The 12,414-nt window shown below is 37.5% G+C and overlaps 2 protein-coding genes across 7 annotated transcripts in view; both read right to left on the bottom strand.

Annotated features, from left to right (window-relative positions):
- LOC135740446 (uncharacterized) overlaps positions 1-6,771 on the bottom strand; it is a 51,689-nt gene extending 44,918 nt beyond the window's left edge. For 4 of the 6 annotated variants that reach the window (XM_065258810.2, XM_065258812.2, XM_065258808.2 and 1 more), the window contains exon 1: positions 5,864-6,771. In XM_065258810.2, the coding sequence (XP_065114882.1) occupies positions 5,864-5,995 (132 nt within the window). In that variant the 5' untranslated portion in view covers positions 5,996-6,771. The remainder of the gene's footprint in view (positions 1-5,863) is intronic. The other 2 variants (XM_065258813.2, XM_065258811.2) reach the window with 1 other exon arrangement.
- Positions 6,772-7,442: 671 nt separating this feature from the next.
- On the bottom strand, positions 7,443-12,311 carry mfsd1l (major facilitator superfamily domain containing 1-like). The gene is made up of 13 exons (XM_065258848.2): positions 12,152-12,311; positions 11,811-11,911; positions 11,529-11,650; positions 11,382-11,437; positions 11,139-11,282; positions 9,952-10,110; positions 9,764-9,879; positions 9,565-9,665; positions 9,364-9,475; positions 9,080-9,217; positions 8,856-8,995; positions 8,294-8,405; positions 7,443-7,955 (listed from the first exon to the last, which is right to left on the bottom strand). Exons 1-13 carry the CDS (start codon positions 12,171-12,173, stop codon positions 7,833-7,835), a joined length of 1,446 nt encoding a protein of 481 aa, XP_065114920.1. The 5' UTR covers positions 12,174-12,311; the 3' UTR covers positions 7,443-7,832.
- Between the last annotated feature and the right edge of the window lie 103 nt (positions 12,312-12,414).

Raw genomic sequence — 12,414 nt, 5'->3', positions numbered from 1 at the left:
TGGGCAAACAGAAGTTCTGATTTCATATTGGAAAGGATTTTAACATCAAACAAATTCAGCTGGGGCAGCCAACGCATGTGACCCTCGTGTGACTCCACGGCAAAGTACAGAAGAATGGATTTGTAATATTAGAAAAACTGAATCCTTCACAGCCCGAGAGGAACATGCTAGGTCTCAAAGGGTTAAGCTTAAAACACAGGACTTACTGGAGGTTTCAAAACAATTAAATTCAAGTATCAACTTAAATGAAACACGGACAACACAGCTCTAAAAATTTAAAAGAAATCTGATGAGAAATGTTCATATTAGCTTTTAAAGGATTTTTTACTTTAAACCTAAAAAATGTACTTTAAACTAGGGCTGTCGCAGTTATGAAATTTGTCTGACGGTTAATTGCCTAATAAATTTTGACAATTATGACGATTATTTGACTGTTTTATTGCTTTGACATTTAATTCTTATACATTTTTAGTTTGTTCATTAAATAATTTTCACACATTGTTGTGATTATTTAAATTAAATATTTTGCAAGTTAAACCTGGCAGTAAATATTATTACACATAACACATTTTTGAAAGTAATTATTTAATGAATACATCTTTCAAAAACTGCAGCTCCCCCTTGTGTTTTTTAGAGAGATGTGCAATCATTGCGGTGATCTGAAATCATTGCGATGAGGTAAAACAATTGCGATAAGACGATTATTTAATCTTTTTTACATCCCTACTCTAAACCACAACTTCTCATGTTGCACTAGTCGTGATGCCCCAGATCAGTAAACGCACACTTGTGGACCATTTTAAACAATAAATTGACACAAAGACATAAATTAGTATCATTTACAGAAATGTCAGAACGGTCCTCTTTCTCCATATTTGTAAACACTAGTGCGGTAGATTTGCAGACGTCATGTGTGACGTTTCGACGTGATTATGTAATACGTAAGGTCACGCTGGTGCATCACATTGCTAATGCAAGATGAGAAGTTGTGGTTTAAAGTAAATTTTGGGGGGCGAAAATGACAATTGTTTTGCTAGATAAGACTCTTGTGACTGGGATCATTTAAAGTCCTTTGAAGCTGCATTAAAACTGTTGAGGTCCACTAAAGTCCACTTTATGGAGAAAAATCCTGGAATGATAATTTCTTCTCGACTAAACAAAAAAAAAAACATAAACATCTTGGTTGGCATGAGGGTGAGTAAATTATCCAGATTTTTTATGAAAGTGGAATATCTCTGATGTTTGACAGCACACTTTGCATCTTAGCAAGTGCATCACCACCATCATCCTTATGTTTGGGTAACAAGAGCATCTTATTTAAAGGAAACCGAAGCATAAAATCAAAGCTTCTCTGAAATGTTAACACTTTTCTTTTGCTACGTTGCCAGCAGTGGGATTGCTTCTGAAATGCAAATCTAGTTTCTCCTGAACTTCTGCTAATGGGAAAGATTGTGCTCTGGGAAATCACTGTCTCTTTACAACTCTGATGAGAAGAGAGAGGGGTAATGTAGGACAGATTTTCCTCTTCAATAGTTAAACTCTGTTTTGTTTATTTTTACAGCCCCCCTTTTATTCTCATAAGAGCAGAACTGAGCTCTGACTCTTTGTGTCTGTCTTAGCATGGTGCGTAGAAGCATGACAGAAGCGTGAACATAAATATGTGTGGAATGAACAATTAAAAAAAAAGATATTTTGACGTCTAAAAGGAATACACCCAGCAAGTTCTTGGGTCAAAAGTTTTTATGATATTCTGGCACAGGTCTCTTTTCAATGAGATTGAAAACAAAGCACATCTCTCCTTAACAAACTGCAAGATCTGAGGATCATTCATGTCTGCAGCATGAATCGTGTGTGGTGCTAAGGTTGAGTTATTAGCACTAGTAATGCTTGGCTTAAAATGTGATGAAAAGACATTTATGTGAGCTTCGAGTCATAGTTTTAAGTTTACAGTTTAACTCCAGGATAAAACACGAACATTCTCACGCTACGATGTGTCTCAATCTGCCCTGACATGCTGCTTTCACTTCTGATTTATTTACCCATAATTACCTATCTGCTGTCAACTACAGTGACAGGTGATGATTTTATAGTGTTCTGACACACGACATTATTAGACCCACACACAATCTGCCAGCACAAAACTCTGGAAAACTCTTACAGACTTCATATGAGCCGCAGTGTTTCCCAAAATGCAATGAACAGCGCCGCCACACGAAATAAGGTCTTGACCATTCAGCACACACAACTGCCCTATCTGCGATGACATTTTTGCCACATACACCAACGGCGGAAGCGTCAATTATAGAGTGCCGCAGGGATGATGTATTTTTGTAGGCCAACCCGGAAGTTAGCAGACACTGGTACCCTCCCCAAAAAGCCCATTCGTTTTCAAAAAACTTTTGGATTATCGCTCTGTGCACTTTAAAAAATTCACATTTTTGTCAACATATATTTTAATGCTAATTTAAAGGGCCTCTATTATGCAAAAATCACTTTTACAAGGTGTTTGGAGATAATGTGTGTTAGCAGTCTGTGAACACAACCACCCTGTGATGAAACTAAAGCAGTCTCATTAGACATGCCATTTTGATTCTCTTATCAATGTGAGGTCACATTGATTAAGCCCCACCCACTTACAGTCCTGCATTTCCATAGTTTTCACCCCCAGCGAGTTAGTACTCTGTCCACTAGATACTATTGTCTCAGACTGTATTAATCAGATCTATTTTAATTGAAAGCACTGCACCCACTTTATGTTTGTAAGGAAGTGAGGAGTTGTAGCTCATTTGCATTTAAAGGTTTTAAATTAGCATTTTTGCTCCCACCCAAAATAGGGGCATTTTGGATGTGCTATAATAAATGATCTGTGGGGTATTTTGAGCTGAAACTTCACAGACAGATTTTGGGCACACATGAGACTTATATTATATCTTGTAAAAAGGCCATAATAGGTGCCCTTTAACTTAAAAAAATGAAGTTAAACAATTTTAACTGTCAACTTTTCAAGGGCAATACTTAAAATAGTAGGTTGAATTTCTTGCAAAACCAAGTTGTTTTACAGTGTGCTTAACAAAAGTTTATGACAGATACATGTTTCATCCAATAAGTTAACCTTACAGATGAACACAACTTTTATGAATGTTGAAGTCTAAATGTGTTTACTTGAAGTAAAAAGCTAACCTTAGGCTAGAAGCGAACTACACTTGGAGCTGCCAACAAAAGTAAAGTAGAAAAAGTTAGCAAGATTGCAAAAATCATTTGACATCTGTGACTTCATATAAACCGCTTGTGTTGCAACAAAAATAATAAAAATCTTTCAACTTGCTTTGGCTCTGAAAAAACACTTTTGGCGAATGTCAAGACCTCTTATTTTTCAACCACTCCCCTGTCAAAAGAGACCAGTTTTACCTACCCAATCAGTTTCAAATGGATAATATCAAGTCCCACCGTACGTCTTTTTTTCAGTTGAATCTTATACTTTATTATATAGATGTAAAATTGGCAAACAGTTTCATGTTAACTTTATACTCAAACAGATTATATAACTGCAGCGATGTGCTGTATTTTGTAAATACAAAACACCTGATTCAATTTATTACAACCACAACACCTTGAGTTGAAACCAATTCTGCATGATGTTACTTGCTGACGTGCTTTTCTATAAATTTCTCTTTAACACAAAAAAAAATACTGAGCAGATGCTTTTATCCAAAGTGCTACAGGAACACTTCCATAGGCATCATCATTTCATTCTTGATAACAATCCAACCAATACAGTTAGTTACTAGAAAACTGAGGCCACATCACCTCTTTAATATACTGGAGAGACCCAGCTGCAGTAATTTGTACGGATAAAGTGGGGCTGTACTGGAAACCCCCCGGCTGCGGGTGGCCTTACAGTAAAAGAGTTCTGGAGCTGTGATCTGAAATAGATCCGTTCTTCTTATATGAGAGGAATTTTGGGTCGATTTACTGCCTAATATATCTCATAAAACCACACTGAACTGCTCCACAAAATAGTAGTTTAGAAGAAACTACAGATGGGATAGTTATCCTAATGTAACCTGAGGTTAAGTGTCTTGATTAAGATCGTTATGTGATCAACATCTATAACATTTTAGCAGCCTGGATCTTTACCAACTTACCACCACCCAAAACCAGACCACAACATATCACGACGCTGCACAATGAATTAACTGATGCTTTTAATGAACACTTCAGTACCTTAAGGTTTAGTCCTACTGGGTTAACCTGAAGTAAATTGACTTGAGGTCACTCACAATGGTCACAGTTCAAAAATGAACCAATTTAAAACTTTTAAGTTACCAGTCCAGATCTTTAACCGGAAGATACTCCCAAACCAGACCACAAGTTTAAACTTATAAACAACCATTACATTTACATAGTATATTTATTCATTTAGCAGACGCTTTTATCCAAACTGAATTACAAATGAAGGAGGAGCATTCAACATGAAAGAACTGAACCTCTAATGTCTACAAGACTAATTAATAAGGATCACTAATGCTGACACTTTGATCCAAAATGATTTACGGTACATTAGTTACTGAATTAACCACAGGTTAAGTGTCTTCATAAAGGGCTTGATGATGAATGAATCTGTCTTGGGATTAAACCTTTTAAGCAGTGCAGATCTTTAACCACTACACCACAACAAGACAAAACCAAACCAAATATATTATGCACCGGCGCACACAGATACCTAGTTCCAAAGTATTTGACTGAGTTTAGTTAGCCTTGAGTTATAATAAGGTATTGTTGCAGGTAAATGACGTGTATGAAAACGTGTTATTATTTATAATGAGTTAACCCATATATGACCTGTGTCATATCTAGTTATTATGATATAATGTTGTATGGTTATGTATTACCTGTGTGAATACTAGTTATAATGAGCTAATGTTGTATATGAAGAGTTATGAGGTAATGTTGTGTATATTAAGACAAGTTACAATGTACTTAATCCAGGTAGACTACTTATGAGGTAATGTGGCAGGTATATATAGACTAATGTGGCAGGTATATTAAGACTAGTTATGAGTTATAATGAGATAATGTTGCAGGTAGCCTATATGTAAACAAGTTACAAGGTAATGTTGCAGGTATATGAAGACTAGTTATGAGTTATGATGAGGTAATGTTGCAGGTATAAGAAGAGTCATTAGGGTATATGCAGGTTAAGAGAAATAGTTAAGAGATAATGTTGCAAGTAAGTATATTAAGGTTTGTTACGAGGTAATGTAGTAGGTACATTAAGACCAAGTTATGAGGTAATTTGCACGTATATGCAGACTAGTTATGAATTATAATGAGGTAATGTGGCCGGTGCGTAAAGACTAGTTATAAGGAGGTATGTTGCAGGTATAAGAAGACTAATCGTGAGGTAATGTTGCAGGTATATGAAGAGTCAGACTAGTTATGAGTTATAATGAGGTAATGTTGAAGGCATATAAAGACTAGTTATGAATTATAATGAGGTAATGTATAAGAAGACTAATCATGAGGTAATGTTGCAGGTATATGAAGAGTCAGACTAGTTATGAGTTATAATGAGGTAATGTTGAAGGCATATAAAGACTAATTATGATTTATAATGAGGTAATGTTGCAGGTATGTAAAGACTAGTTATGAGTTATGAGGAGGTATGTTGCAGGAATAAGAAGACTAGTTATGAGGTAATGTTGCAGGAGTCAGACTAGTTATGAGTTATAATGAGGTAATGTTAAAGGCATATAAGACTAGTTATGAGGTAATGTTGCAGGTATATGAAGACTAGCTATGAGGTAATGTTGCAGGTATATGAAGACTAGTTATAAGGTAATGTCGCAGGTATTTGTTTTACCTGTGTAAAGTCGTCATCAGTCAGCAGGTGCGCATCACGGGCTTTAAAGCAGTTTTGGCATTTACTCTTGTTGAAAATATTGGCCTGGAATTTTCGACAGGCGTTTTCTCTCGCGGGTGGACTCTGTGCCATGAGTGCGCGTGGGTGCGTGGCTCCGTGATCCGTTTTTCCGTTATTTTAAAAACTGCGCAATAATTCCACCAGAGAGTCCTCGCGCGCGCGCCGCAGTCCGCCTCATCACAAACTATCTACACTCATCATTTATTCATGCACGACAATCATCTGACAGGACCCACGCTGAGAGAAAATTCAAAAATAATAAATAATAATTTAGCCAAAAAGTGCTCTCACACAGTCTTTCAGTTGTTACAATTAAAGAAAATCTCTTATGATATAATAACGCATTATCATGATATTACAAAAACATCGCGCCACTCCAGTGTAACTGACAGCCCGTAAATCAGCAGGGGTTCAGCCCGACCCAAGCTGCCCATCACTGGCTGATCTCGGCTGTTGGTCCGAGCTCTCCTGGATTGATTTCTGAGGGGGATTCAGCTCGGGACCCTTCCGCGTTCTCGATCCATGGGCGTCCCCGCAGGCAGACGGACGCGCGCTCAGTGCAAGTTGATAACGAAATGACAAACTTATAAAAACAGTCCGAGTGGAGCGCGCTGGAGTAATAAACGTGTTTACTTTCCACTAGCTCACGGCGTCCGATGAAGCTTTCAGCGATGCGAGAGTAACGTTACAAGTACTCCGAAACTCCATGATGTGCTTTAATTATTGCTTTCTTTTAAAAGTTTCCGGTCCAAAGGTGGGTTGTTGCAAGTCCGGATGATCGCAGTGGGTCCGTTTCCCACGGTCACAGCTGATCACAAGGGTCCGGCTGCGATCTCCACACACAAACTCGTCCACTCGCAACACACGCAGCGGACTGAATAGGCGGGGCGAGACTTAACGGACACTCACCATAGCCAATTAACGATAGGAACACGCCCACTCGGCTAAAGGTTAGAGTGGGCTTTGACCAATCAGAACACAGAGATTTTTGTTTCAAGTTTCAAGGTAGGTGGACTGTGCACGGTGTAAACATAAGTAATTCTGACCCAAAGGTTGCATTATATATTTAGTTAAACTTTCGTTTGGTGGTTTTGATTTCTTTACGAAATAGAAATTAATAAGTATAATTCATTATGTTTGCTTTGTTGTCTTGGGTTAACTTTCCTTGTAACGCCCCCAGATAGTGACCAATCCCACCTGAGCGGCTCTCCAGCGCCCCCACGAGGCTGTGCGATATCAGTTGATGGAGTATCTGATTCAGTAAAATATTTATACAAAATAGTAAAATAATCATATTATGTATTTTTTTTATTCATTAAAATATTTATACAAAATAGTAAAATAATTCATATGATGTATTTTTTTTCAAAAACATTTATTTTCTAATTAACATAAAATTGTATTGTATGATTAAAATATTAATTATGTACTTAAAAATATTGACATATGATCATATGATTTGCATGTGTAATTGTGCAAACATTTTTAAAAAGACACTACTTCTAACCTTTTTGTTGTATAACATTTTATTTTTTTGTTTTGTTAAAAAAATTAAAAACAATTATTGTATAATTTCGTAAGCAGCTGTAAATACAAAATTAAACATTATTTGTATTCTTCATAAATCATTTTCTCCTGATAAAATGGCTTAACACAATAAATGAACGGACAAAAAACATATTTTTTGCCATTAAAAAACATATTTTTGCCAATAAAAACGTCTAATTGAAAAAAAACTTCTACAATAAACAGAAACAACTGGCAGTCCGGAATTTAAATACAGACCGAAACAATGTGGAGATCAGGATACCAAAGGCTGTGTGTTATTGTAAACATCATATGACACTAATTTGATCATAAATGTATGTTTGTATATTTTCCCTTTAGGCATACAGGAGCAGAATTCTTTTTAGGTTCGGTTGATGGATGGAGAGTTGCTTATCTCCTCATTATTCTCTCTTTCTTCATTCACCAGTGGTTCTCTGTCTGTCTCAGCTGCTGACCTCTTAGTCGTCTTATTGAGAGTGGCCCCCTATAAACACAGAAAAAACAATTAAATACACCTCTTTTCAAATGTACCCATAGGCAAAAATAACCTCTGATTTTCAAAAATGTTCACAAGTGTTAAAAAGAGATCTGTACTATTAATTTTTGGTTGCTGATGTTAAAAAAAATAAATTGGAGTAAATCATGTAATGGCACAATTCAAGGTTTAGTACGAATGTGTCACAATTGGAAGAATCACTCAGCTCATCCTGCTTCTTGTTGAATACACTATTCACACTTCTGGTCGGTTCATACTGTTGCTATGGTAACCTATCGATCATGGGTGATTCAGAGAGATCGTAGGAGGATGTGTGTGCAGTGTACCTGTCTATAGTCAATGATGTTGAGGATGCTGGAGGTGATGATGCAGCTGACGGTGTTGGCCAACATAAAGATCATCATGTATTGCCATCTCCACAGTGGGATCTTCGCATCACTGCACACACACACCACAAAGTATATTACATTTACATGCATTTGCTTTACACTTTTATCCAACGTGACTTAAGGCATTTCATCACTGTGTTTCCTGGGATCAAACTCACATTTTTAATGTTTGCACAAGCACAGGTTTTTAAACTGAAGTATTGTGATCTTGTAGTTACATTCACCTGTAAAATCATGTTTATTGACCATTTCGATTTTGGTGAAATGTGTGGGTTTATTTCCGTCCTCCCAAAAAATATGTAAAATATGTAATTATGTAACATATTGATGTATGATGTGAGAATATCAGCACAGTATCCAGATGTAATGATACCATGCATGATAACTAAAGTCATTTACCATAGTATCTTGATGAATAAACATGGTAATACCATTGTATATTTTGTCTATACAACAACACTTAAATTGTGCGAACATAAATGTTTGTCATAAATGTCACCTGGACTTGGTGCCCAGTATCTGCCCCACCACCAGGTTAGAAATGCCAATGCCGATCATCTGTACTGATGTGGCCAGTCCCATCGCTGTACCCAGTGTGGCCTGGGGTACGACCAGAGGAATCGAAGGCCACATACTTGCCTAGAATGCAGAATACCAAAAGCAATAATAAGACCCAACTAAAGTGTTGACTAAACAAGTAAAGTCCATCTGAAGCATACTCACAGCAGCAAATGAGTAAGTGATGCCGAGCCAGATGGTTGATACAAGAGGAGGAACGAACGTGAAGGCCAGAAGACCAAACACAGGCAGTGTAAACACAGCACACAACACTGCAAAAACTCCACGCAGACCCACATAATCCTACGGTATAAACACAAACAAATGATTGAAAATAACTCATGATTCTCTGATATCTACCATAGTATTCATTTATTATTACCATGTTTATAACTATGGTACAGTATTGATACGGTACTTAAAACCAACTATTGTGTGTGTTGACTCACAATAAGGATTCCCACGACAGCAGACAGCACCAGTGAACTGTCATACACAGCACCTGCAATGTACGCCGCCTCCTTTTGACTGTAGCCGCTGTATTTATCCTGGATAAACTTACTAAAACACACACAATCACGATCACATGTACAGCACATACAAATCCTTTTCCATTTATAAACCTCGTATGCACGCATGCATTACTGTACCTGGCATCAGCGATGAAGGGAAAGATCCCGTTATAAAAGAACATGATGGTAAGCACCAGGAGCCAGTATCTGAGAGACAGACGCTTCACATCTTGAACTCTCTAAACACACAAAAATAAACACAATCAGTAAAACTTAAGTATGGTAGAATGATGTTCAGAACATAGCCTGTCGTCTTTTATCATCATGTCTCTCGCACCACTTTACGTGACTCCTCCTGCATCACTCCATCCAAGCCCAGCTGCTTCATGCCCATCTTATCCAGAACGCTGACCGTCACCGCTGACAGGAAGCCGAGTACACACAGAAGCGTCCCTGAATACACATAACATGAGTTTTACGTGTTGTTCAAACATCCTCACAGCTTTAGATGAACATGTTTCTCACCTCCCCACAGCGTCCACTGCATGCCATACTGAGACTCGAACCTCTGAGTAAGGAAAAAGTTCAGTACGGAGCCCAAGCGGGAAAACGCCAGAGTTAGTCCGAACGCAAGCGCCAGCTCTTTCCCGCGGAACCAGAACGCTGTGATGCGGTTCTGGACAACTAACACAAGAGAGACAAACTTGTTATCAGTGTCAGTTTATCACCAATGCCTTTTTACACACAACAACAACAACAACAACTTATAACAGTGAGTTCTGGATGGCACATTTTCAGATCCTCGAAAAGAATCAAACATACAGCCGGTGTTCCCAGAGTTAAAGGAATAACCAAAAAAAGAAAATCAGCCCATATTTTACTCACCCTCAAGCCATCCTGGGGGCGTATATGACTTTAGTTTTCTTACAACCAAACACAGTCATTTATATTAAATAATATCTTGGCTCCTTTCAGCTTTATAATGGCATTGGATAGTGACCCATTTTTAAAATTTTAAAAGTGCATCTATCCACCAGAAACTAATCCAAACAGTTATTAAATGGATAGATCACCCAAAAATGAAAATTCAGTCATCATTTACTCACTCTCATGTTGTTACAAACCTGAGCCCCATTCACTTCCATAGTATTCATTTTTTTCCTACTATGGAAATCAATGGGGCCTGGTTACAAACTTTCCTCAAAATATATTTTTGTGTTCATCAAAACAAAGACATTTATACAGGTTTATAACAACATGCAAGTGAGTAAATGATGACAGAATTTTCTTTTTTTGGGTGAACTATTCCTTTAAATGCCTTCCTAGGTGAAGTGATGAATATTTACATTTCAAACTTTATAAACTACGTCCGTACACATGCTCATGAAAAATTGACCTCTGAAACAACTACCTAACTACTACAAAAACCCATCACTTCACCTCGGAAGACGTTTAATAACTGTATGGATTTGTTTTTGATGGATAGATGGATCTTTAAAATGGGGCACTATTCAAAGCCAGTATAAAGCTGAGAGGAATCTGGATATTATTTAACATAACTCAAGACTGCGTTTGGCTAAAAGAAGAGGATCATACACACCTACGGTGGCTTGAGGGCAAGTAAAATATTGGTTGATTTCATTTTGGCGTGAACTATTCATTTAAACCTGCAAGCTATCAGTGATATTAAGGATGAATATCTGATCTCATACTGGTGAGGGATCCGTTTCCAGAACCGAACAGAAGTCGACCAGTCAACATGAGAGGCAACAGGTACGTCGTGCCTTTAAAATGAGACCCCAAGGCGAAGATGGCCGACCCCAACACAGTCAGGAATGAGAAGAGGAACACACCAACTATAAAAGGGAAAATCACATCACACTAATTATACTCATATATATACTAAAGTAAATATATTTACAAAGTTATAGTTCAGTAAAGCTATGTAAACATACAGCGGTTTCCCAATTTATCAATAAGGAATCCTGCCATGATCACCACTACAGCATTCCTGAAATAAACAAACAACAGGGGGAAGTGTCAGAGGTCACAGACTCGGTCAGTCAGTTTTGGTTGGGTGAAAGTGTTTGTGCGTATCTCACGTCCAGGCATAGATGGCATAGAGCAGATTATATTCCTGCGGTGTCATTCCCAAACCCTCCACACAGGTTCCCGTGCCATTACCAGTGCTGTTACTCAATGTCCCGTTCGAGCATGTCAAATTCTGCAGGGAAAAATCCAGTCAGACACACGCTTGGTTATTCGTGCAATTAACAAATTGCATGACTTATGTTTTAAGAGGTACAGAATGCTTATCTTATGAATAAAATCATAAAACAGGTGATGATGTCAGAGGTCAGTAAAATAAGAAAGTCACATCTCACCCCTTGAAACTGCTCCTGTAGGACACTGGGAATATCAAAGCAAAAATAAGAGCCAAATGTCAGCATGCAGTTGAAAAACAGGACCACAAACCGGTAGTAGGCTGCAAACAAATATAAACACAGGCACACAAGTTAGTCATGTCTGTATCTAGTTACTGTTTACAAACTATCTATTAACAACATGTAAATTTTTATATTTATCGTTCTTGAGTTAATGAAAGAAGCTATAATGTTTAACATGAAATAAATCACAGATGCCTTATTTCTGTATTTCCTCCTCTTGAATGGGACGAAACCCACAAATCTTCTAAAACAAAATAACAAATAATTCCAAAATGTACCTTGTTCTGCTGCTTTGGCCATGTCGACTGCAGATTAAACTCTGTAGTCTTCACATACAGCAGCAGTCCTGTTTAATTCTGTTTGTTTTTGTCACACTGTAACGAGGAGTTTTCACAATGCTGCTCTTGCAAGAGTCGCAGATATTTGCTGATATATAAACCATAGGGAAATAATGAAGCCTGCAAACTTGCTGCTGCAGTCGATCCATGTGTTCTACGTAACGACACTTCCGTTACGTCACAAATCGAGAGTCATGTGATAA

Source organism: Paramisgurnus dabryanus, chromosome 22, assembly GCF_030506205.2.
Source record: "Paramisgurnus dabryanus chromosome 22, PD_genome_1.1, whole genome shotgun sequence".
NCBI lineage: Eukaryota > Metazoa > Chordata > Actinopteri > Cypriniformes > Cobitidae > Paramisgurnus > Paramisgurnus dabryanus.
Note: the sequence above shows the minus strand (reverse complement) of the source record. Positions and strands in the feature narration are given on the sequence as shown.